Raw genomic sequence first — 25,993 nt, forward strand, 5'->3', positions numbered from 1 at the left:
CACGAAGACTTAGTTGCTCCCCAGTAGGGCGCCCCGCCCCTACTGGTTCCCTGCGTTCCCCTGTCCCCGGGATCCTGGCTTCTGCCAGCGACCCTTGAGGACGGGCTTGGGGAAGGACCGTCTGCGGAGTCTTTCCGCGGGACAGTCGCGCTTGAAGTGGCCCATCTTCCCACAGCCGAAGCAGCGGATGTCACGCTGTTCGGCGGACCCGAGCTCCATGGGAGCTGGTCCGTTGGGGCTTGTTCGACCGGGAGCCGACAAGGAGCTCCCAGGCCACGCTGAGGCCGGCGTACGCGCCTGGCGATGGCTGTACTCTTCTTGAAGAGCCACTTGAATCGCCTCTTCAAGGGTGCTTGCCTGCACCCCGAACAGCTGAGTGCGTGCGGGGCCCACTCGAATGCCGTCCATGAACACAGTCATCTTGATGTGTTCATTGAGTGGGTTTTCCACTAGGGACGCCGTGAGCTCTCGTATCTCTTGCACATACTCGTGCAGTTCGCGCCTTCCTTGTTTGCACGCGAGGAAGCGCGAACGCTGGCGGTACTCGTAGTTCGCCGGGAGGATCGCGGCTCGGAGCTGTTCGCACAGCTGAGCCCAGGATGTGAAACATCCAGGGGATGTTGCTTCCCGAGTGTACACCCAACTCTTAGCACGACCGCTAAGGTTGGAGAGTGCAAAGCAACACGCAGTTGCTCGGTCGAGATCAGAGCCGCGTCCATCGCGAGCTCTACTTCTCGGACCCAGAAGTGAAGGTTCTCGCCTTCCTTCCCTTCATACGGCTTTAACTTCAGCCGTATTGGCTTCGGGTGAGGCGGATTTGCTTCCGCCGCCGGAGCCTGCAGGTTCTCCCGCACATGCGCGATGAGGCCCTGCTCGTACGCGTCGAATGCATTGACGCGCTCGAGCTGCTCAGCCGGTGTTGACACCACCAGGCTCTGCAGGGCCTCCATCCCGAAGATGCCTGCCATCTTCCGAACCGACTCGAACTGAGAGTAGTTCAAATGGGAGAAGTCGTGCCTATCCATAGCAACGAACTTCGGAGGTTCAGGTAGTCTACCCGCGATGGCGTGAATTGACTACAAGTGCTACCAAGTGTGACGGGGTCACACAGCACCTTGCGCAAGAGGAAGTTATCTTCCGAGAGTATACAAACTCTCAGTGAACGGCAGTTCACAGGTCCCCTCTTTTATTTAAGAGAGCGAAGTGACCCAAATAAGGTAGATTGTAAACTGAGTATATTTATAGGTAGATTAAGTTTGGGTTTAATACAAACTGTTAGTTACCTATAGAAATGCAATGTCATTTAACCAATGGTTGGCTTTGAGCGACCTTGGTACCTTGTACCAAATATCTCGGAGTATGACGTGTCATACTCCTGAAGTGTGAAGTGTCACACTTCATGTAACCAGGGTACACTTAGGGCTACGTACCCCGTTACAGTACGGATCTACTTTTGTCCTTTTTAGCTTCCTACCACCATGTACTTCATTAAAATGGCATCGGCAACACAGCCAAAAGTGTGGTGGATACACTTAAGACATAGCTCGGATGTGACGACCTCACTGAAGATGTTGTTTGTCGCATGCAGCAAAAATGTCGAGCGATGAGCTGTGATGGTCGTGTCTTGAGGAACGTCGAGAATATTGCGTCGGTTTACCGCCATGAACCTCTTCTCTGCTGACTTGTACACCGAGAATACATTCTCAATTCCATTAAGCATTGGAGAGTACGGACCGAGACGTAGGCTTTCTACTTGAGCAAATTCTTCCTCTTCGAACACTACTTCGGCGCGGTTGTGGCATGGTGCGTTGTCCAGCACATCGACAATGCTACTGAGATCCCCATGGCAACTTGCGCACGCAGCATGCAACGAATAAACTTGTTTGCGGCCTCCCACTTAAACGATCCGAACCGCCCTTCCGTCTACTCAACTCCATCGCGAGAAATGCAGGCAATTGCATGGATGTTGCTGCCTTTGCTGCACGTGTTCACGTCCACCGCCCGTGTCCCTTGAACGCTCCATCCATTGCTCCGGCTAATCCACAGGTTGAAGTTAGTTTCGTCCAGATACAATATCTTCTCGTCCGCCGCCACATACTGCAGCAATTTGACAGCAAACTGCTGTCTTTTAAGCATGTTGGTGGGGGTGTTGCGGTAGTTGCCGTCGCGATGCACCGTTTCACTGTGTAACAAAGTGCGTCCAAATTAGCTCGCACAGTCTCAGCCGAGACACTGACGTTAAAGCGATCGAACAGCATCTCCTTGATCTGCTCCGGCGTTAGATAGCAGTTCTTTTCTAAGCTTTCCTCCAGAAATTCCATATGAGCTGCCTTGAGCTTTCGGTTTTGGGCACCACCTCTCTTGTCCGGAGAGGGAGTAAAATCTCCAGAGCTCCTTGCACGACGCACCCAATCCCGCGCGGTCTCTACTACACACCGTTATGAGCCGCAACCAGTCGCCAGTAATCGCCTGCTTGCGCTGCCGCCAGGACACGTGCACGAACGTCTTCAGAGTACGTTTTACCCATCTTGGAAATTGCAAAGTGTGGAAAGCGGTGAAAGGGCGACATTGAGTTCTCGAAAGTTCTCGAAGTGGTAGGAAGCTAAAAAAAAGGACAAAAGTTGATCCGTACCTAAGCGGTATCAGAAAAAAAGACATTCTGGTTTTTTTAATACGGCTGGTGGTAAATTTAAACTGAGGCCTGACCAGCCCTATGCACAGGTCGGCCGGGAGGTGGTTGTATTGAATCCGTCCTCTGGGGAGAGCGGACCTGAAATGGTGTACATGTATTGGAGCTTACACCCGGGCATCATGGTGGCATACTGGTCGAGTCATGCAGATTGGATTGCAGAGAGACCCTACGGCGTCTCGGGAGGAGCTTAACCCCAACAACAAAAAATTAAAGATATTAAAGAAGACCAAAAGTTGATGACCTTGATCAAAACTGAGGCCCTCAGTTCTGTTAGATGCCCCTTTGAATGTGTATGGAGATGTATCCCTGTATAGCTCTCTACAACCATACTAGCAGCTCTTCGCTAAGCCTACGCGCTATTGCATGAACTGCTGTGCCGTAAGATGTCCGGAATGACTTCCCGGAGAGTGTGCACTTCACTTAAGGACAAAAGTCGTCAAATTTGATCGTTTAATCAAGTAGTAGTACAGTTTTAATTCCATACAAAATGGCGTCGGGTACTAATCAGACAGAGGCAATTGCTCTTGCCGCGCTCGATTTTTTTCCTGGTCTTAAGAGCAAAATCACGCGGAATTTGACAATCTTGCATCGTTTTTCGTCCTCATTCTTAGCTTTTATAAAACTTAGTTATTCTAAAACGCAGCAATTTCTTCTAGTCAAGTCTAAAAAGCATAATATTTACCTTTCTTAAATAAACCCTCTCTATTCCCATACTTTAAAAGTTTCATAAGCCTCTCAAAGAATATCCCATCTCGCATTTTAAAATGTCATAAAGGTGAAGATAAAGTGTGGTTCTGTTGGTGTGACGATAACATCTTTTGTCATGAGCGTCGACACGAGTCTTTCGGTGGATGAGCTTCTGCCACGATTAAAACGCTACAAGAATCCGAGTTGGTGGATACAAATGCCAGCAGGCGGAGGCTTTATCTAGCGACGAAAAATTCTAGAGATACCGTAAAAGTGTAGACTCTAAGTGTGGTTTCCGGTATGCCGAAATGTGGGATCGGTAATTCGATCTGAGACATGTATTTCAAATATTCAAAGAAATCGAATTTATAAAAATTTGAGTGCCATTCATTTGTAAGAAGGATTCGCGTGGGGAAGAGTGAATGGTACGGAAACTTGTTCCGTTTGTTTGACTGCCTATACTGACGTGTGACGTGCTGGGGCTATACGGCAGAGTGAACGCGAAGAAGATCCCGATGGGCAGGTGGAGCGGGGTCACATCCTTCTCCAAGGTCGAGATCGTCTATTAAACCTTCGCGCTAGCCGCGAGAACCTCGAGAGAACCAGAGAGCTGCCAAATTCTCAGCCGCTCCGGCAAGCGACGCAATCTGCTGCGATAAAGCTAGTGGAGGAAGTTCTGAACGAAGAGGCCGTGAAGGCTCAGGTACAGCAAATGCGTGCGGAGTACGCAGCAAAGCACGGGCCTTCGAAAATGATGCCAAGGGAGCGGGCTACGGCACCACCGCAACGTCATAGGAATCGCATTAGCCAGCGCGTTTGCCGACAAGGACGTTTCTCCGAGAATGAGGTGGTGGAAGAAGATGAAGAAACGCGGCTACAAAAATCATGTCGTTCGCCAGTTGATGATGTAGCTGCAGCGCGACAGTTTTTCGAGCTGAGTGGCTCGTCATCAGACGAAAGCTCGCCCGTACCTTTTGTCGCCACACAATTGCCGCTACTTGGAAGCGAACTGAAGTATCTGACGGATAATACGGTGCTGGAAGCCCCAGATCGGGCCCAATTTGAGAAATCTAAAGACTCACAATTCGAGAAACCCGATGAAGCACAGTTCGGGATACGTGAAAGCGCGCACTTCGGGATACCTGATAGCAAACATTTCGAGAATTCAGATGACGTCAATTTGGATATACCGGAAAACTACGGCAACTGCAGCGACGGTGTTTTGAACGGCTTCCCTTCGAGGTGGAGCTCTTGGAAACAATTTCATGACGGACTTAAATCGTTTAGTGCCCAGACCAACCAGTGTTTTATTATTCGATCGTCACAGACCGTGAAAAAAAGGAATATGCAGATGAATGACGGTATTCGACACTTTCCAATTGCATGGAAGCATTACTTCAAAACGCTAGTGTGTACGCACGGACACAAGCAACGACCACGCGGCAAAGGAATCCGAGTCCACAGATCGGTGCGCTACACAGGTTGTACCGCGAAGGTACACGCTCTGTTATCGAGTATGGGAACACGACACTACATTTACGTTCGCAGTTCTGGCACTCACAACCACAACCTGAGTAGCATGCTATGGGACTATTACGCAGCCAATCGAACAATTCAAGATCCCGCGCTACTCGCCACAGTTTCTGACATGCGCGCTGCTGGTTCCTCGCCTAAAGGCATTCTTGCTTGGATCCGCAAACAGACAGGTTATCTACGTAGAGGCTGACTAATTCCACAAATTACTTAATGCTTTTGTGTGTGATTTTATTTACATATAGGGAAGAAAACGAAGCTCAAAGATGTGCATAACATGCTGCAGGAGCTTAAACATGCAGCAAAGGGATCAACTACAGACGTTGAAAGAACCGAAAGCGTGCTACGTGAGTTTACCAAGCAGGACGAGGGGAACACGGCAAAGATATTCGTGGACACCACCAGAGAGGTGGCTGTAGCGGTGGTCTTTCAATCGTCTGGGATGAAAAGACTTTTCGAAGCTTTTCCTGAAGTTGTAATGGTAGATACAACTCACGACACAAACACGAACGCATACAAGCTTTTCAGCTTTGTTGTGCATGACTGTTTTGGAAAGGTACACTAGTAATGTTTATATGGAATCATTTCGACAGTTAACGAACCTATTTGATGTTTGCGTAGGGTCAGTACGTTCAACACGCATTGGTTGAACGGGAAACCAAAGAAAATCTCCGTCTGGTTCTCCATACATTCAGAAAGAACAATCCCGGCTACAAAAACGTGAAAGTACTTATGACAGATAAAGCTTTCCACGAGAAGGAGGTTCTAGCTGAGGTTTTCGAGGGAACTCGTCAACTACTTTGTCAGTTTCACGTGCAGCAGTGGTTCGCTAAGCAAGTGGGGAAGTTAGTTGTTGGAACTACGGAGACAAAGGCTATAATTGAGGCGTCTATGGCTCAATTGATAGACGCCGCGAGTACCAGCGAGTACGATAACCAGAGAGCTTTCCTTCTGGACCTACTTGGAGGAGACACGCAACACAGGCTGTGGAAATTGTTCATTAACAACTGGGATAACATGCAAGAGCAGTGGGTCCGATATAAGCGTGGTAACATACCCCACCTTCGAAACAACACCAACAATCGGCTTGAATCAAAGTGGGGAAAGCTCAAACAGTTGATCAGATCGGACTACGGGATTGATGAGTTGGTATCCGCGCTTATAATGATACAAGAATTGGCCGAAGACGAATACGTGGAGGAGTACAATAAGGCAGGGTCAAGACCTCCAATGGACGAGCATCAGGAGCTGGCTCATCTTGGCGTCGTTGTAAGCTCGTTCGCTTTCGATCTTGTGAAATCTGAATTCATGTACGCATCGTCGGGTGACGCTGATTACGCCTTCACGAATCACGACAACCGAGTGATCATGCAGAGTCGCCGCTCTGGAAAAAGCTACGATCTCGATTTACAGGTAAAACTATATAATTCTTTGATTTTCAGAGATTGCTAAGTGTGTACAGATCGGGATACCTAAATGTAAAACGGGCGACAACTGTACTAACGACTACCCTGCTGTTGTTTTTATAGAGCTACAAGTGCGACTGCGCGTTTGCCCAAACGCTTCTGCTCCCGTGTCATCACGCAATGTACTACAGGAAGTTAAACGGCAACGAGAGCATTCTTCCACCACTCTCTCTTATTTGCCCCCGATGGTTGCGATCCCACCCAGCGAATGACATTACGAATGGACCAGTCTTGCGGGGGAAATTCGAGTACCACAGCGTGATGGCTAAGAACAACGACAAGAAGCAATTCCCTAGTCCGACCTCGCTGCCAAAATCTGTCAAGTTTTCAAATGCAAAGATACTGGGTGAAGAAGTCGTGACGCTACTAGCGCTCCAGCCAACACCCACGTTTAGTAGGGGCATGCAATGGCTTACACTTTTCCGGGACGCAGTTCGAACTGGAACATTGGAGGATTTCGTCGGAATAACTGTCGCTCCAAACGCGCCAGGTCCTGAAACAGAACACGATGAAGCAAAGCCCGCAACGTCAAGCTCCGGCTCAAAAATGAAAGAGCAATCGAACGGAAAGCTCGGAAAACGTAAGTACGCTTTCACGAAGCCAGTGCAAAACAAAAAACTGTCAAGAAAGGCCCAGACTAAAATAACGCGTATTCAGCGAAAGATTGGCGTGCGCACCCTGGCAAAATTGTGCAAGGACCAAAAAAGCAAGCCGGCAGTGACTCCCATAATGCTCGACTGTCTACTGTCTGGAAATTATTGCTACAACGTGGTATCGGAGAAACTATCTTTGTTGACGCGTGTGTTATTTTATCCGCAGGTAATCGGTGAGTCACATCGTCAATTGTTAACCGCTGTCTGTCCTCGAGAAATCGAATCGTGGCATTGCCCTTTACTTCGCATACCGGTAAATCCGTTGTCAGTCCTGCCGCTAACGAACGTCGAGAAGTACGTGGCGGTGTGGGAGGAATACGGAGATGTCACCCGAGAACAACTTATGTTCCTAGAGCGATATGGAGACGCAAAAAATCAGATTGAGGATGTTGAACATACACTAGAATGGATTGAGGATGTAAAATGGAGGGCTACCGCTGTTGAAGAGGTTCCTGTCATGTTTTGGGAGCCACTTCAGGAGAGAAGGGTACGTTGACTTCTCGCACACGGTTACTGCTACGAGAAGTTATGCGAGATTGGATACGTGCTGACGTCAGTAATTTTTATCATAATACGTTTCGCAGGACTACATTCTACAGCAAATTAAGGAGTTACCCCTGCGTTTATTCTCCGTTGGAAAAGAGGCTATCGATGGATACCGTTTGCTCAGCTTTCGACGAAACCAATGGCTCAGCACGACAGCCATGATAACAACGATGAAAGTGTTGGCTGAGAAGTACACTGACGTCGGTGTGGTGAGTCCCTCCTTTCGCGAGCCGAAGGAACCCGACCGAAAGAGAATAGTCGCAAATGCTTATAAGGCATTCACACCCACCAAGAGCAAGTTGATTGGGGCGCTAAACTACGATGGAGCACACTGGGTAGCCTTCTTCATTGACGTGGGGGATCGGGTCTGCATACTCTTTGATCCACTACAAGAGGATATGAACTACGCAAAAATTAAAGCAAGCATCAAGGAAGTGGTGGAACCTCTGTTGCCTGTAAATACCGAGCTGACGTACGACAACTACACATCGTGCTTTCAGCAGGACAGCGACAACTGTGGATTGTGGTGCCTCATTGTTCTTGAGCTAAGTTTAACTGGTATGCCATGGCACAAGGGATTGTACCAGCTGGTCCCGTATCTGCGACTGCGTTTCCTGAGCCTGTGCTTGGGCTACGTTGAGGAAAAGCGATAATGCTGAGTGTGGAATCTCGTATTGAATTGCGACTTAAACTTTTCATCGTACTGCATTCATGAATGCTTCCTTTTGCTTTTGTTTCACTAAAATGTCTGCATTTACTTGCTCAACCTGTACAGTAACGTTCGTTGAGATCTACATTAACTGAATTCGCAGAATTTGCTCTATGCATTCCTAAAGAAGACCATTCTGTTGGTATACGTTTTTTAATTGCGTGGCTGCTGTGAGTGGTCTAGCCGTAAGTGTATGCGCTGTTGTTTTAAGTGCTGTAGCCGTTGCTTCGTCTCGGTAATAATGAAAATGATATCGTGTTCTGTTTTATCGCGGTGCTGTGGTATCTGCTGCTACGGTGTTGTACTGTGAAGGTGTAACTGTGAGTTCTGCAGATTTCTCTATTTTTAGAGACGTGATGTTGTTAGAGTGCAGCCCTCTTTGGCAAAGCACGGCCAAGATAAAAAAACACGATCTGCTGTTTCGTGTTTTTTCCGGTATCTCTAGCAAGAGCCATCTAGCGACGGTGGCAGCGTGCGGGTGAAAACCGAGTCTGATGTGATGAACGGTCAGTCGGTAAGCGACACAGATGGACTGAAGCTTCTGAATAGGGCTACAGTACATTATCTCACTTCCGGTATCGTGGTCCGACCCTATCATAAGATTTGACGTAGTATTTGGACAAGTTTTACAGTGTCAACATACCAACGCGGATTAAAATACCATCTACATCAATATCATCTCCGTAGCTGGAGAGCTAGAAGGTGTTGCGCCTTTCGTCTACGCCTCAAAACATTTACCAGTCTGCGGAAGCAGATTTGGATCGTAGACTTACCTTGTAATTCTTGCCAAATCTCCTTACTCCATTGCATCGCTTACAACTACCGGTAGTCTAAAGCATACGCCTTCTTATTTATGTTATCACCGCTCTTGATCTGGTCATAAATTACTGCAGTCGTTTTCTTCTATGCGCTCTCTTGAAAGACGAGATAATGCCAGCGTCTATGGGCTGTAAGACGGCAGTAACACTCGCTAAAATATGCGCTCAATTACATGAGGTTTTACTGCTTGTTAAGTCGATGTGTATCTAAATGTCATCAAATCATTAGAAGGAGCACGATATCAGCCAATGGGATCACTGTTACATTCTTCGTGTATTATACACTAAACGAAATCCCTATAAATTGGTGGGACAGAGAAGTAAAGAAATTTGGTCAAGCTGGATTATCGGCTGTCGATGTGCAGCCTCTAGTCACCCAGAAAGACATAGCAGCAGGCGAGGGCCCTGTCCACGTGCTGCTGGTGGTGGCTTCCCAGCATGAGCTCAAGGAAATACCGACGACGCCTAGGCCTTTGCAAGTCGACTGAGGTGTATCCTTTTTTTCGGTGAGGTCGATAATCTTCTTAGTCGAGTGATTACACTGCTCGAATCTTATGTCGATGAAAAGGGGATCGGGTACACCGCCTTTCAACGCATTCTTATTTTCAGACGGCAGCTAGAGCATCTGCATCAGTGGAGCTATTACATTCTATTTGTTGGAGGTGAATCATATGTTATATTATGTTTAGCGACCGAGTAGCCGTTGTTTCTACAGCAGTAGCGCAATTCTGCTGTCAATTCAGTAGCTAAGTAATGGGCACACACGCTAGAGATGGAGCAAAGTGGATGTAAGATCTCCTTGATGAAGCAAGTGGCGAAATAGATGCATTCATGATCATTACTTCCGCGGGAATCCACGACACCATCACCACCAGACGGATCAAGGTCCGGACGAAAACCTAAAAATCTTCAGCAATACTTGGGACCCATATGAGACTACATCCTGCTCTCGTAGGATTTATTCGAAGAATTGTTTTACCTTGCTGTAGACCGCATCAAAGTTTTTCATTTATTCCCTCGCCGCCGTCCCCACTTATCTCACCCACACCTCACTCAGCGCCTTATATTCTGCAGTGCGATAGCGATAAATATCAATCCGCCCTTCATCTTTGTAAATCCATATGTGCAGCACATATCCATCGGTTACGTTGTGGCTGCTATTTCGCTCGACAAATTTGGCTCCCAAAGTATTCCCCACAGCTCTTATTCTACTAGTAGCGTGCATGTGGCGTGACTGGTGGTTCCTCCAATAGCCATTCTATAGCTAAATATGGCATTTGTCGGCTGGATAGCCGTGTGAGGTTGTCGTACACAATAGCTGAATGTTGGCACCTCATGCTAGCTTCATAAGCGGCTGGGTAGCCGCAATGATGTAAGGCTAAGCTTGCAGGTTGTATGCTAGTGGCTGAACCAAGCCACGTACATGTGTAGCTAAGGAGAACAAGTGGTTGACGTTGAAGCTGGAGTACTAAAAGACTAAGGACAAGTACAAGGAGACCAGTCAGGACAGTAATGTCTTTAGCAACCACAATTCCACTCAGCTGACAATTTTCCCTCTATTACAACTATTATAACGTGACAAGCCGTACCAGTGTAGATTCTGTTGGTGGGTTTAATGTAGAGATGCTCAAATCAGGAGCCATCGCTGCTGTGGATTGCTAGAGTGTCGGGGACAGAAAAACCATGCACACCTCTCGCTTTCGCATTTCATATGAGGCAACGAATTGGGATTTGACCTGGATACACTATTCTCAATCTATTAAGGCGTCTATTTGTGACCGGCAACGGGATCATGGTAGCGGACTTGCATCATCGAGCATAATGGGATAGAATTGCAGAAACATATATTATATTCGGCATCTCGAAAAAAACTAGTTTTCTGGATGCTCGAGATCGTACGTGGAAGAAGCGCGCATCATATGCAAATGATAGCACATGCATCGGCGTGAGAAAGGGACCCACATACTAATTTATATGAGCTCGTTGTGTGGAGCTTACAAAAACATTCAAATTCCTTTTTCTCTGTTCATCGACAAAACAAAGCAAAACGTCTTTATGGGCAGCCAAGATGAGGAAACGGAAGACATATTAAAGGAGCGGCTAAACTTTATAGTGGTTCAAGTCGTGGCGTGGTCGAAGTATGAGCTTGAGTTATGGAGACTTATACAGTGCAAAGTATAAATCAGGGAAAAGGTTTTTTCGTTATGTACGAAGCGGGTTTTATGGAGTCCAGAAGGCATTGCATTTCCGACAGACGATGAAAATGAACAAATGTTGAAGACCAAATTTTCCGATTTCGTGGCCGGTGGAATTGCAGGGCTCATGTTTGATCTCTTGACAGAATATATTGTCAGAGCTTAGGACGGAGCGATCGAGGAGGTGTCGAACCTTGCCATATTTTCTGAAGGACTAGTCCGTATTTCTTCGGACACGGTTATCAATCGTTTGATGTCTTGATTTCATACAGCCGAACGTCGTTTTGACACGTACTTCGTAAGTCAGTACGTCGGAAGAGTTGTCGCCGTGATGAAGGGCCCATCCGGACTGCAGAGGCTGGCAAACATATGCTGCATGAATCCGTCCATGGATACTATCCGTTTTACTACCTCGAATTGGGAGGGATTAAAAGCTTTTCTCTGGATATTATATCCAGGGTTATAGGAGACGAGTCATTCTGGCCTCGAAATTCTCTAACTTCTTATGCTCAGATCCCAAGCTAAAGTTTTCAACACAAAACCTAGATAAATTTACTTCAGCAATTGATACGCCTGTTACGTAAGATCTACATTGGATTGTCGTACCCCAAAATAGTGGGTTTTCTTCTCTAAGCGTGCATAACCTGTCATTTCAGCTTGTATTATAAACGTCGTTTTACTTAAATAAAAGAATGGTATTGTATAAATGAATATTATCTGTACCAAAGATGTCACCAAGGTGAATTTAGCTTGTGTCGGCAAGAGGTAACATCACTGTAAATTACAAATATCCGAAGTTATTTTTATTCGCGTGAATGTTTCACGCAGATGATGCGTACAACATTCCATACCGCCAATGTATCTCTTGTGATCGCGTATTTACTACGGTATACGGGACTGTAGTAAAATTGTACAGTATTGCGCGTCAATGGGGAAGCATGGGAGCTGATATCCTTGTAAACATTATATAGATTAATTTTACAAATACATGCACTTAGGTATACCAGTAATGTAAAGTTTAGCAATAAGGAACGCATGGGGTCTAATATTCTTGTAAAGTTGTATAGATCAAATTGAAACGTTATTTTCTGGCACTTTGAGTATGCTAAGCTCCTTACTGACACTGTACAATGTAAAACCAATGGTGAAGCAACCACCCTACATACAGTAGTGTAATCCAGAGCTTCTCCGTGAAACACGGCTTTGTGCTCTGATCCAAGCAAAGTTTCGATCGATAAATCGCTTGATAGGCCGGTGTGGCTGTCTCCAGTAAAGTTGAATCAAGCTGGCTACGACGCCATTTTTGTCAATAGAGAAGACAAGTTCGTTTGCTTCGTCCAGGTAACGCGCACTGAGAATCATAGCTTCGATTCGAAGTGCTTTATCCAGCTGCTAGACAAGCTAGCAGCTGACCGCGATCTTGCTAGTATCGTTAGAGCTGTACTTTGTCGTCGCGATGGGAAATTTTCACTGCGCCAATTAGTCCAAAAACAATTCAAAGGACCGTCGTCCAGCACACATCGTCTACACCTTGTCCAGCTATGAATACTGACGGGCAGGCCTTTCGATAATATAACTGCAATGAGACCCTTGCTTTTAGCGAAGTCAGTACTTGCAGGGAAACATTTGATATCGACAAATACGTAACCGTTACGATAAGAACAATATCACACCACTACTTCCAAGATACATCTCATTTGGATGCATTAACGACACCAGCGACGGTTTTCACATTCCAAAGGTGGCGGTTTACCTTAATAAACAAAATAAGCTCGATATGGATAGGGAGCAGTCCTTGGCGATGGTTTCCCATGACATTTTGGTTTGACTAAAAACGCGCTCGCACATGGTGGACGTCGGCGGGATGACTGCAATTTCTGGGTACTCACAGGCCGTCTCACGTTGTAGCTTGCGCTTCGAGAGCGCTTGGTCCGCAAACCAAAGCTTCTTGTCCTCCGACAATTGGGGCGTCGCAGCGTGAGATGTAAACGGTAGGAGCAGCGAGCGCTGAGCCTCCGTGATATTATCCGCCTTTCCGGGTAGCACGGTGACACAGGCATCCTCGAACTCAGGTTGCTGGACGATACCAGCGTCTGACCCAGGTACCCCTCGACACCAGGGTGGTCGGCGATAAGCGCGTCGAAAATGTATCGTACGTCTAGAAGTGACAGCAGGTCGGCACGTTGGGGATTTTTCGAGGAGGATTCAAATGCTTTCAACTCCTCAAGAAGCCCCCTAAGCTGGGGGGGGTTGCGCCTTGACGGCACCAGTGCAGTCTTGGCGTCATCCATGGCATTAGTTGCATCTTTAAGATCAAAATAGCATCGGACCATGTTAAAAGTTGACGACCACCGTGTTGTCTGACAGACAAGTGGCCTCAACTTGGTTTGTTTCTAAAATTTACCAAAAACAAAACCCAATTAGATAAAATACCAGAAAATAAAAAAAAACAATTGGCTCGCAAACTAGCCGAAGCGCTTAGACCGTGTAATTTACGCATCAAGAGCTGGACTTTGTCAATCAGATCCCCATTGCTCTCCATGTACTTCACGACAACCACGGTAAAGCGGTTGCTCGCACATCCCACGAAAGGTACCTTCATGATTGCAGCGATAAACCCATTCGTGGGACAGCTGTCCGCGACGATGTACAGCATGTCAGCCAGCGTTTGGCCAAAGTAGCCCAGCACTGCTTGAAGAAAAGAAATGTGAGCAGTAGCAGAATGGTCCACGACGTCATCTTCTACAAGAGGAGCCATGACGAGCACGATCTTCTCCATCTTGCCGTCATGACCGAAGACCCCAAAACCTGCCACATAGTGTTCTGACCGAAACGAACATCCATCCCAAGCAATGCCAAACTTCTTAGGAAGAATGCCTGAAACGTAGTTCTCCAGCGCTTTCACTACCAAGCCGATGTACTTCTCAGCTGTCTCGGGTGAGATCGTGGGTACAGCAGCATATTTAGCCACCGTTTCGTTGTCGAGAAAGCTAAATGGGAGATTGCATAAGAAAATCCAGTCAATCCAGCTGTAGATGGCTCGACTCTTCTTTTCCACGAACTTAATCAGGGTACCACTGGCAAGCCCACAACTGGCAATGTCGACAGCATAGTTGGGGTGTTGTGCACGAATGTGGCTTATCAGGTCTTGTTTGCGAATCTTGGAGCAGCGACAGCGAAAGTATTCCGTCAGTTCATCCTTGTTGTCAAGAACGGGCTTGAGGAAGAGGTCACAGACTTGCTTGTTAGTGAAGGGAGTTGTCAAAGACAAGGTGAATCGGAAAATGAGGAGGACTGATGACCAAGGACTTGTCAACCAACCAAGCAGTGTTTGGTTCTCAGTTTTGCGTAGCTGGGATTGAGCAGTTTTGTACAGCATGGGCTACAAATAATTTATGACGATACCGGAAATACCTTACTTACCTTACTTAATTTATCATCAAAACTGAAAAATTCATTATTCCATACTAATATTGCCATATTATTTTCACTGCAATGTATTATTCGGAAGGCCTGATGGTTGGGGTGACAGAAATATCATAGGTCGCCAAAAGCTGCTGACGAAATAATAAATATCTGCTTCCATTCTACATGCAGTCCCAAGCAACGTTTCGTCCGTTCGACTTGCCGAACCGCAGGCCGAAAAAAATCGTGGGCAGCATCCAAACAATTTCTTAAAGTGTTTAAAAGTACTGTTGGTCTTCCCACGGATGTACAGCTCTGTCGGGCCTGTACTGTCGTGCTGCGCTTCAAAACTGGCGGGCGGACCAAATGAATGCAGAGCAAAACCACACCTTTTCCAGAAACTTCTTCAGTAGAGAAACCATGGGTAATTGTAGCCAGGATGCGATTGAAATTAGTATTATATTGTATTTTACACTCACAAAGGTAAGACAACATAGATCCCCATGGCCACTCTATGAAGCCACAACGATCTCTTCCATAAGCGTCAGGTTTCTGGCAATCCCCTCAGCCCCACTGACCAGACAATTGAGCAAGAGCAGCTCCTCCATCGTCACGCGCTTGAATCGGTGGCCTTCCATGAGCCACTCGACATAAGCAGATTTCATCTGAGCAGCAATATCACTGGTCGAAAAGTCCTCGACATTCAACACGTCGTGGTTACGTCGAATAGGCGAAGTGATCGACGACGCCCTCTTCGTGTACCCAGAGCCTTTCCTCGGAGTATTCTGTGCCGAGGACACCGTACTCAACACGCGACCTCCTTGCAACTTGGTATCGAACATACTAGATGTAATTTTCGTCATGTCTGCACTATTGGAGGACGTGACACTGCAGCTTGCTCGAGCCGCACGCGAGCCAACGTGACTGTCTTCATTTATACTTGTAAGTGTATGCTTCAAAGCTGCTTTGGGTTTACGCCGATGGTACACTTCCACCTCGAGTTTAAGACCATCTTCCAACGCTGCCATGAACTCCTCGAACGACACCTTTCCACTGCAATCCTTGTCCACAATTTCCATGAAATCCGCGACGTATTTGGTGATTTCTTCTTGTTTCACTGCACCCGATTGAGCGAAAATGGTCTCCAGCATCACGGCGACTTCATCGGCGTCGATCTCGCCACTACAGTCCTTGTCCGCGACACGGAAAGCTTCCTTCATCTGCATGAAAATGGCCGTTTGATCCGGATCCGAGTACAGGAACGACTCCCCGAAAAGCATCTGCAAAGTGTTGAAGGTATCGTCCACAACAGACAAGAACTGGGTGCTCGCTTCTTGCCACTTCGTATGCGTTGTTCGCCCTCCGTTTGTGTCAAACACACGTGCGCTTTCGATGCCCATGTCGCGGATATCAACCGAGTTGGACTGGGCCAAGTTCTGCTCGACACGGTAGTTGTACCAGCGTACAAGTTTAAACAACAAGTTGTTGTTGTTCAGTAACCGGGTGGTACTGTCGAATACTGCCTCGTACTTCTGCTTCGAGAACGCTGGACGCCACATTTGCGGCTCGGCTTCGGCTTCTTTGAGCAACGCACGCTGTTCCACTAATTGAGCTGGGATCTGCACTTGTAGAATGTCTCGAACCTCTTCCATCGTCTCGTTACTCATTTGTCCGGAGCTTGAGAGATGATGGCCGAATAAAATACCGAAAGCTTTCTGCTGCAACTTAAGAGTCTGCTGGATGTTCTTGCGAAGTAAACCGGTGGCGCTTTCAGGACACATGGCCATTTCTAATACAATGAACAACACCAGACCCACCGAAGTCTGTGCGAGACTGGAATATGAACTGATAGCGATCGTCGAAGAGCTGTCAGACCCGTTGGCGTAGCATACATCAGATTGACGAAGGAGAACTCCAGCGGCGATGAAAGCGGAGACTACACCAGCGTAGGAGCTGTAGCCTTCCACGAACTTGACGTACATGGACAAGGTGACCCAAATGAAGAGCAGCAGGTCGGATAGAAATACATTCAGGAACTCCGGATTGCAAATTTGGGAAATGAAAAATTGGAACACAGAAGGAACCACACTTCCAGCCACGACGCCACCCACACGGTTCACAGTGACACTGAACGAGCCTCCGATGTGGTTTCCCATCACGTACGCAACAGCACTCGGAGTGGTGGAGCTGAAGCCGTAAATGTACACAGCCAGGAAGATACCCATGATGATAGCGACGGATACTCGGGCAGCTTCGAGGATTCGAGCTCGGGTGTACCGGTGCACCACAAAGAAATCTTTGATGGCCTGTGTGACGCCTGAACGTGCTCGTCGACCACCGTGGAAATCCTTTTTGTTGTGTGTGTCTTGGTACTCGATCAAAGTGCTGCAGAACGAGTTGAGCGAGAACAGGAACAAGTTTAACGGGACGTTTCCTTCGACGTCTTTCGGCTTGACCTTGTGCGATTGTAGTAAGCGAATTTGCGCTTCTCGGTAGTGACGCAGCGTGTTTTCCATCTGCCTTTTCAACGTTTTGATTGCTTGAAGATTGAGCTCTGTTTCTCAAAACAAAATAACGTTAGAATCTGTAATTTTCAATTTTTAGGGAACAAAACTTACGTTGAGAGGAAGCGTGAATTTCACCCGAAATTTCATGAAGTAGGTCGCCGGAACGCATCTGGATGACGTAAATTTCTCGCTGGAGGACTTTCATGTACATGAAGTGCAGATGATCATATTGTTCGAGCTGCATGGCGTTGTTCAGTGATCGGAGATCCGAAATTAGCGAGCCGATAAGACGCACGTATCCCTTGGTCATCGAGCGATTAAACTTGAAAAAGAGGTGGAACCCGAAGAGCTGCTCCCACCAGACGTCCCCCAGCAATGCGTTCATACGACGATGACGTGCAGCTGCTGCGTCAAATTTGCGTTGAAGTTTAAGTTTCAGAAAATTCATGTGATCCACATTTTTGTTCTTGAAACAATACGAGTCCACAATGACGTTCAGCAGATCCAGAACATCTCCCGATGCGTTCTTGGTTTCCTCACGGAGCTTGGCTATCGCACTGATAAATTACACGCGAAAGATTAGCCTTCGGTTTCGGAAAATGGTAATTTATCGATACTTACAAAATCGGATAGGGAATAAACATAATGAGCAGCGAAATGAGCGTTCCGACGAAGCCCACGAGGAAATACATCGCCAGGTTGTTCAGAATGTTGCTGGTCTCGAAGTAATTATCGCCCGTTTCCTTCAGCTTGCTGGAGTCCAGCGGGTCCGTGGGGTTAATGATTGTTAATGCTGTAAATTACGAATTTAGCACGTTAGAAACGTCATTAGAAATGATAAGTAAAATAAAATAGAGAGCTTACTGAAGTAGAGGTTGTTGGCCAATGCGAACTTCTTGGTGTTGCTCTCTAATGGCAGCAGTAGAACAGCGACGGTGAAGATCACCATCCACGGTAGCACAGCGTAGAAGTTGTGTGAGTTGACATAGTACTGGGATCCTCCGAAGGACACAGTTTTCGAGATGTTGACGTAGCCGTCAAACGAGCCGTCGAAGGTGTGAACGTCCACGAACGAGAAGAGCAAAAGGTTGTACACCAGCGCCATACCCACACCGTAAAACGCCTGGCAAACCTGAGTCAGCGTTGCTCCAACGTTCTTTCCGGCAGAGAAGATGACAGCCACAGCACAGTAACTGAGACCACCCAGGTAGTACCATTCCGGGAAGAAGAACCACTTCTTGTCGTGTTCAATCGACGGGTTGTAGTCCGGATCACGTGTTTGGATGAACGACGCAATGATCACACCACATGCAACACGCAGTGATAACTCGGCATTGAATCGAAATTCCGCTGTATGCACAAATTTTGGTCAAGGGCTGCGTAGATTCGAAGTGACTACAGAATACTTACAAGAGAGCATATCCGACTTGATCGATTTCTTTTGGCCCTTGTCCATGTCGATTCGCAGGTTAGCACCTTTGTCGTTAAAATCCTCACTGCCGATGGTGCCGGTGCGGAGCCGGACGTTCGGAGGACTGTGCATCTCGGTATATCCGCCATCGTTCAATGGGACCATAGTGATACTAGCGACGGAGGACACCATGTTCATGAGACCCCATTGGAGATGGCAGCACGAAGACATAAAGCCACTTACTCGTTCTCCACCGCGGAGATGTTGAGCTGACGTTTGTTGAGTTCCGCCATGGTTTCTGGACACTGGAGGCTGCTGTCCCGCGACCAAGGGATGTGCTGTCTTGCCACTACCACGCAAAATCCGAAAGTGGCAAGATCTCCAAGAGCTGGACGAAAGAGTACGAGCTTGAGGGCAAATCTGCCAACGTCTTCGAACGCCTCTCTCTGCTCAAGCCGGCACTTGGAATCCGCAACAGGAAATGCGACGGAAGAGGACGCCAGCCTTGCTGACTCTTGTGATCCCCTCGCTGCCATTGATCCACGCTCTTTACACATGGCGTGAGTCGCACACATGCCCTACACTCGTCCAGATGGACAAGGCGCCACCACAGTCAGTCAGCTGGCTTTTTGTCGAGTCTTCTCGAATTTTGAGACGCTTGACAATAGAAAAAAGTTGTATTAATAAACTTTGGAGTTTTTAAGAAAAAGATGGCGTTGAAGCTTATGTCATCGTCTTCATTTTGCATTGACTGACATGACATTGTGAGAAGGACCGATAAGCTACTGTAATTAGGTATTGACAAAACACGGTCATAAGCTTTTGCTTGCATTGCATGATCACCTCTTCGTGCAATTGCGACATAAATTTTAAGTCGAAACCAGTTCATCTAGAGCTCATTCAGTTTGCCGCTCCAAGTCAATTGTTGACTTGAGCAGTGTTCTTCTGTCGATCTTACAGCGCCATTTGAAACCGTTACAGGTGCTGGGCGCTAACATCTGCCTTCATTATCCGAATCTTCACCACTACCACCGTGTCGCTGTCTGCGACTCGCAGAGACCCCCCCCCCCCGTGCAACATGGTCCTACTCCAACAGTCGAGATATTTGCCATGTCTTAGCTTCAGTCCAGCAATCCAGGAAACTCGCTGGCGCAAGCTACACGTACTTGAGATCCGTTTACCAGTGAGCAATCACCATGTGGTTGGGCAACTGAGGGAGTTGCTGGGCATGCTGTGGAAGGTTTGTGCTGCGTGATTCATGAAACAGACGTGGCCATCTGAAATGCCGGGATGGGTAAACTGAAGTGAAGGCTCTTAGAAATGGCATCTGAAATGGCATCTGGAACGGTATTTGCCTTGCATGTAAAACAGTGGTTGCAGTAATTAGCCTGAGACAGACTACTTTATGTAAGCAGAAATTTAACGCGTTACCGGTAATTCTCTGAATCGTGTTACCTGGGTCTCTCATGACCATGTTTCCAGCGGGTGTCATTCTCATTTAAAGTAGGCCATAATAGTGTACGTTTAATTGTAGTCCTTGCAAATGCCTCGGCGAGGACAAAGGAAATTATTCAATGTAGGCTCTTGCCGAATCAAATGATGTTACTGCAGTGCAGCAGGTTTACGTCTTCACCTCCATTCGCCACTTTGTATGCAATTAAAACTATACTTGATTATACTATCGAATTTGACGACTTTTGTATTAAATATAAGGACAAAGCAGTCTTGAGGAGGTCATTTTAGACACCTTACGGCACAGCAGCTCATTCAATAACGCGTAGGTTAACGAAGAGCTGCTAGTATAGTTGTAAATAGTTAAAACAGGTTTACATTTCTAAATACATTCACAGGGGAATCTACCAAAACTGAGACCAAGCAAGGTCATCAACTCTGAGCGAAAGCTGAAGTCTGTTCGAACAACATTCAAGTGGATTAAATTACTTCGGCTAGTCGTAATTTACAGTGATCAACATTCACCTTGGTGACACCACTGGTACAGGCCATTCTACTTGATTAAAAAAAGGTGCTGATTTTCAAATGACAGGCTAAGCACGTTTAGAGGAGAAAACCCACTATAAACGACAATCCACCCGTAGATCTCATAAAATAGGCGTATCAGTGCTGCAATAAATATAGTTTTGTGTTTAACATTAGTTTGGATCTGAGCATAAAAAGTTAGAGTCGTTTTGGATCGATTAATTACTAATTAACCCAAATAGCGACGCTGGGTCTAACTACTTGACTTTGGATTGTTGCTTAGCAACCAGCCGTGACTTCTGCCTAGTTGGTCTTACAGAAATTGTGGCTTCACCTGGCGTGGTGGCTCTGATTTCTGCTAGCAGATTCTTCATGATCCCATCGCGAGACCGAAACGAAGAATCTTGTATTCGCTGTCCGGCACCAGGAAGTTCAAACAAATCCAAGAGCGCAATGAGGGCGCCAACGCCGACGTCTCTCCAGTCCGCCGGCGAGTATTTGAGATACAGCCGAGTGCTCGTTGGAGCTGTTCGACGCGGTATCCGCAGATTATCCGGTTGAATGCTCGTCGTTGACGCTTTCGAGCGCTTAGAAGATGACGATGGCATCACGGTGGATGTCCGTAAATTACGCCGACCTTCGTTGTAGTTACATTCAATGGTATACACGTACGTGAGTCCAGTAGCTCGATACAGAGCCACACGACTTGATCCTTGACGCGACGTGGTGGCATTGTTATTATCGCGTAGATCATTTTTTGTCATGCTCTCCTTGTCGAATAAACACGCCATGTAGTCGAAAAACGGAGTGTGGAGTCCTACAAGCCGAGCGTACAGTTGCGTTTGGACTTGACGCGCAATTGCCGTCTCCATTGCATCACTCACATCTCGCATGTCCGGGAGATGATTGTTACCGAAGATGAAGCAGCCACGTCGATTCGCATGAGCGTGTAGGTCCAGATACACCACGTTCTCCTGTGCTGTGATAGACTGGGCGCCCCCATAGTCGTTGACAAGGTCAAGTAGCAGGTTTTTCAATGCAAACACCGTTGGAGCCAAGTCCGGTTGTGGGTCTTCATAGACGCGATTCAGGTTAACACCGCGTGTGTCTGTACGGTAGAAACCTTGACACACTGCGTCGGGGTTCAACATGGGGATGAGCTTGAAGACAAAGTGTCGACGTAATGCAGTAGCACTCTCGTCTGTTGGATGCAGAAGGAGCTGGAGCATCCCGTTTAGCATGAAGTTCGCGGGGGTCTCTGCTGGATGAACACGAGCGGAGATGACGACCATTTTCTTCTGCTTGGAGTCGAAACGATACGCACTTTTGGATGGATTACGCTCGCTGCTTTGATGGCTTGACGTGATGCCGTCATAGGATGAAATGGTAACCAGATCAACACGTAAACCTTCGAGAGAGCGAGTCAACAGCTCGCGATGATAGTACACGTTCGAAGATATCTCCTCCTTTGTAGGAGGCGTAGGTGATGTCGATGACTGTACTGAATGTTGCTTTGGGTCCGCAAATTGCCGATCCAAGCTTGCAAGTTCCTCCTGCACCCTCGTGTACGTGTACGGGTAGCAGAATGCGAATCGCACTCGCTCTCGAGCAAATTTGAATTTGTAGCTGAGCGACAGTCGAATTTTCACTTCCTTCTTTGCGTCCGTCACGTTCGATGTTCCTTTTACTATTGTTTCTTGTGGTACTAATCCCTGTCCACTTTCTACCTCATTCGTCGGTTGTCTTGGAAGTTCCGTGGATTTTTCGAAACTCAGCGGTGAAGGCAACCGGTCCCATCGTTCCTCGTCCTGGAAGATACAGGGGGGTGTTGTAGTTGCGGCAGGCTCGTCCCCGGCTTCAACCGAGCTGTGCATGATCGTGTAGCCATTTTTGAATAGTCCTCGCTGTGGATTCAGATTCACCAATGTCACGTGCAGATCTTGCGGTTGTTTGGCGGCCTTAAGAGTCCGTTCTACCTCAAAGTAGAACCAGGTAGTGTAGCCCGTGGAAATGCCAAAAGCTGCGGCGTCTTCTGACACTTTGACGTCGAACGACCCTGACGGATTCAGCTGTACATGAGCCATGTTCCCGCCGTCGAAGCGAGACGAGAAGCGCAAGCCACGATCAGCAAATTGCCACTCGCTCTTGCCTGGTCCTGTCGTTATCACGCGATGTTCAACGGAGGCTTCGCCACTCACGGGAGGACAGCGGACGCCCGCCATATCAATGCAAGCTATCCCTCAAGCGACACCTTTTTAGGGAATTTAAGGCTGACAGAATCAGGGATCTGATTCTTTTTGGCTACGATCTCTTTTAACTTATTAGCCAATCGGGCATTGGAGCTATTTTTAGTGAAAGAGTTATTTAATAAAGTATTCCACGCTAATTCTGCTGCCATACCAGGATCAGAATTCACAAATCGATTTTATGAGGGGATGTGGTCGAGCAATTTCCAGACCGTAGCACCATCGCTGGGCTTACTAAAAGCGAGAAAAAAAAACTCACGTTGTCATTTAGAAGCTGCGAGCATCTATTAATAATTGTTAGTGGTAAGAAAAGACTGAATAAATGTCACGCGTAAGCATTAACCCACTACACTCGTTTCCGCAACTGCAATTTTAAGCTGGCTACGCAGCCTTTGCTTGTCCTGATCAGCACGTGCCGGCCCAAAACCTGATAAGATCTTCTTAACCCTGTTTTGGAGTAGCTGTGGCTTGTGGCGGGCGAAATGGCGGTGGAGTTTGTCGAAATAATAAAGAACAACAATCCCACAGTCAAATGTATTAATTTGCTACAGCTTGACCATGTAGGAATAAGACGTCGCATCAGTGAAAACACTCTGTTGTGCTACCTTTTTCCGTGTAGAGCGTGCATTTGATCGAAAAAATACGAGGGCTTGTGTCCAACTTTTAAAGTCGCATGAGAATCGATGTATTAAAGAGCTGCATCGACCTGCATGGAACACTTGCAAATAAAGAAACTAATGTGTGCAGATAATACGACCGGTAAAGATAGTAAGGATATGCGTCCCACTTAAAATTCCTCACCGTTTTAGGTGCGCCAGTCACATCTCTCTGTTGTGTTTCTGCAATATTGATTTCGTGAAGAAGTGAGCTTTCAAACGTAAAAGCTGACTCATCCATCGGTGCCATGAAGTGAAAAATGAAGAAATCGAGAGCTCCGACTGTGATTTCTCCAAAGGGTTCCAGATTTTTCAGATCTGTGGCCATCACATATCTAGTACTTTTTTAATGTGGGTTTTCGTTCTCGCTGTGATGGACCATGTATAAAAAGAGGATGGAGCTTACTACGTAGTCACCCGACTTTGCCGATGAGCGGAGAACTATCGAACAGCTAGTTAACTCTGCCGAATCAGATGCAATAGAACCACTCCTGTGAGATGCCAGCCCCTGTGTGAAGAGGCCAGCACCAGCAGTACATACAATTGGACTGTCAGTGCCCGGCATTGACACTGACAGCCGATCCTGCATCCTATCATACGTCTGTTGCTGCAGCCTGCGGCTGCGTACTTACTGACGTGCGGGCGTGCGGATATACCAAGTTTACTATGATCAATGGACAAGAGCGACCGTGCCGCCGTGCTGCTCACGACGACACTGACTTAGGTAAAGTATGGTTTATATTAGTTTATGTATCGAATAGAACTTGCGGAGAGGTGTAACGGGGTAAGAGATACCGTTACTAGCTTACACTATAGTGCGGAGGAAGCTCGCAATAATAAAACCAAGTCTTAGGTTTGTGTCAAATTCAACTCTGATTTATTTAGGACCAGGGCGGCTACCCCTGGCCTCGTGTGAACCACTCAAACACATGTCTATATCTGATTGGTCAATAAGTGAGTCTGGCTCCTCACTATCAACCAATCAGATGATGACACTTTGGCACACGCTACCCGTGTGCCACTTTACCTACTTATGTAATAACTAAAGAAATATCTACCTACTTATGTAATTGGAGTTGGGCCCATTACATCACCCTCCTCTCTAAGTTGCGCTTACGCAACATAAGCGCACGGAACACATTTGAAGAAAACTCGAAAACCGACAAGGCGGAGACATCGGAGACAGCGCGAAGGGCGGCAGCGCCAGCGCGTCGCTGGCGGTGGTAACAAGGGCAAGCCCAGGGTCGACAGGTGCGCCACAAGCTCTGGATGTACTGCGAGGACCGTCACTGTGCGTCTCGGCTCCCAAGACACACATCGACGAAGTGCCCAGCGTACATGCGACTTAGAAGACTCCGAGCTGGAGGCACTTGGATCACAGACATGAGGAACCTCACAAAGCCGACTTCGTGGCGCAATGGTCAATGCATGGGGCTTCCAGTCAGGACGCCAGGGTTCGATTCCCACGAGGCGCATTCACTCACCCACACGCGAGTGTTGTTTTTGCTGCCAGAACGGAATAGCTTCGAACATCTCGAAGACATGAGACTTGTCGACGGAAGTCAACCACTTGAGCAACCCAAGTGAGCATCACATTGTCCCCGCTGGTGTCACCAGAATCAGATACTTGTTGGCCACCGTGTCGCCGCTGGTAATTGAAGTCGTTTCGGCGCCGTCGTAGCGTGTCGGGTTGCCAACCCACTGGTCACCGGTTCGATGTCGCCGGTGGTTTCTTGTTTTCATTCTTGCACTGACAAGTTGTGTCAGTGTTCGCCGCGGCTCACGCCGACGTTGCACGCGTCGGAGCGCGGCGTCGTTGTCACCTCCTCGTGCGGGTCGTACTCGTGGCCGTTCTCGATTTTATTCACGGTCTCCGCGGGGTGACCCGCGGAATTCTTCCTCTCAAGCAGCATGGTCTCATACTCGTGGATCACGTCCGGAACGTCGCGGAGAAGGTTGGCGCGGGGCTCCCACGTATCATGTTCTGGGGGATAACCGAGCCAACGTACCAAGTAGCGGCGCGCGGTCGGAACCGCGCAAGGAACACGACTACGGACGTTTCGTTGAGCGGTCGAGCTGTGGGGATCTTCGTGGTCAACGATACGCTCCACAATCCAGCGCGCACACCCACCGAGTCAATTATCGGTGGTGGGCCTTCACGATGATACGGCGTACGCCCTGTACGTTCAGGGCGAGGTGGAGGCAGCTTCGAACCGCGCGTTGGACGCTCAGGTTGGGGCTGAGCGGGCGGACGATCGTGCCTGGCGGGCTGAGCAGATCGCGTCGGAGCTTCGTCAGTCGAATCGAGAGCTGTTATCTCGCCTACGGGGATTGGAGACGCATGTTCTTGGCTCTGCCCAGCAGGAAGATCGTCCGCGAGAGCGGGCGCCAGGGGCTGACGGCTTTTTGGCGCGTCAGGCTCGTCAGGCTGGTCGCCCGACGCACGCTCCGTCTGCTGGCTCGAATCAGGAATCGTTGCAGGGAAGTACCGC

The 25,993-nt window shown here is 47.8% G+C and overlaps 2 protein-coding genes across 2 annotated transcripts; both read right to left on the minus strand.

Moving 5' to 3' along the window:
- Nucleotides 1–15,216: 15,216 nt before the first annotated feature.
- On the minus strand, nucleotides 15,217–19,094 carry PITG_06194 (uncharacterized protein; the record flags this gene model as incomplete). Its single annotated transcript, XM_002998317.1, has 6 exons — nucleotides 15,217–17,258; nucleotides 17,323–17,768; nucleotides 17,833–18,004; nucleotides 18,076–18,561; nucleotides 18,622–18,794; nucleotides 18,866–19,094. 6 exons carry the CDS (start codon nucleotides 18,913–18,915, stop codon nucleotides 15,217–15,219), a joined length of 3,369 nt encoding a protein of 1,122 aa, XP_002998363.1.
- A 1,762-nt stretch (nucleotides 19,095–20,856) lies between these two features.
- Nucleotides 20,857–22,821, minus strand: PITG_06195 (metalloprotease family M14A, putative; the record flags this gene model as incomplete). The annotated part of the gene is made up of 4 exons (XM_002998318.1): nucleotides 20,857–21,900; nucleotides 22,000–22,247; nucleotides 22,371–22,407; nucleotides 22,462–22,821. The coding sequence occupies 4 exons, from the start codon at nucleotides 22,819–22,821 to the stop codon at nucleotides 20,857–20,859; spliced, it is 1,689 nt and encodes a 562-aa protein (XP_002998364.1).
- Nucleotides 22,822–25,993: the final 3,172 nt, after the last annotated feature.

The sequence above is a fragment of the Phytophthora infestans genome, genomic scaffold, assembly GCF_000142945.1.
Source record: "Phytophthora infestans T30-4 supercont1.8 genomic scaffold, whole genome shotgun sequence".
Lineage (NCBI taxonomy): Eukaryota > Oomycota > Peronosporomycetes > Peronosporales > Peronosporaceae > Phytophthora > Phytophthora infestans.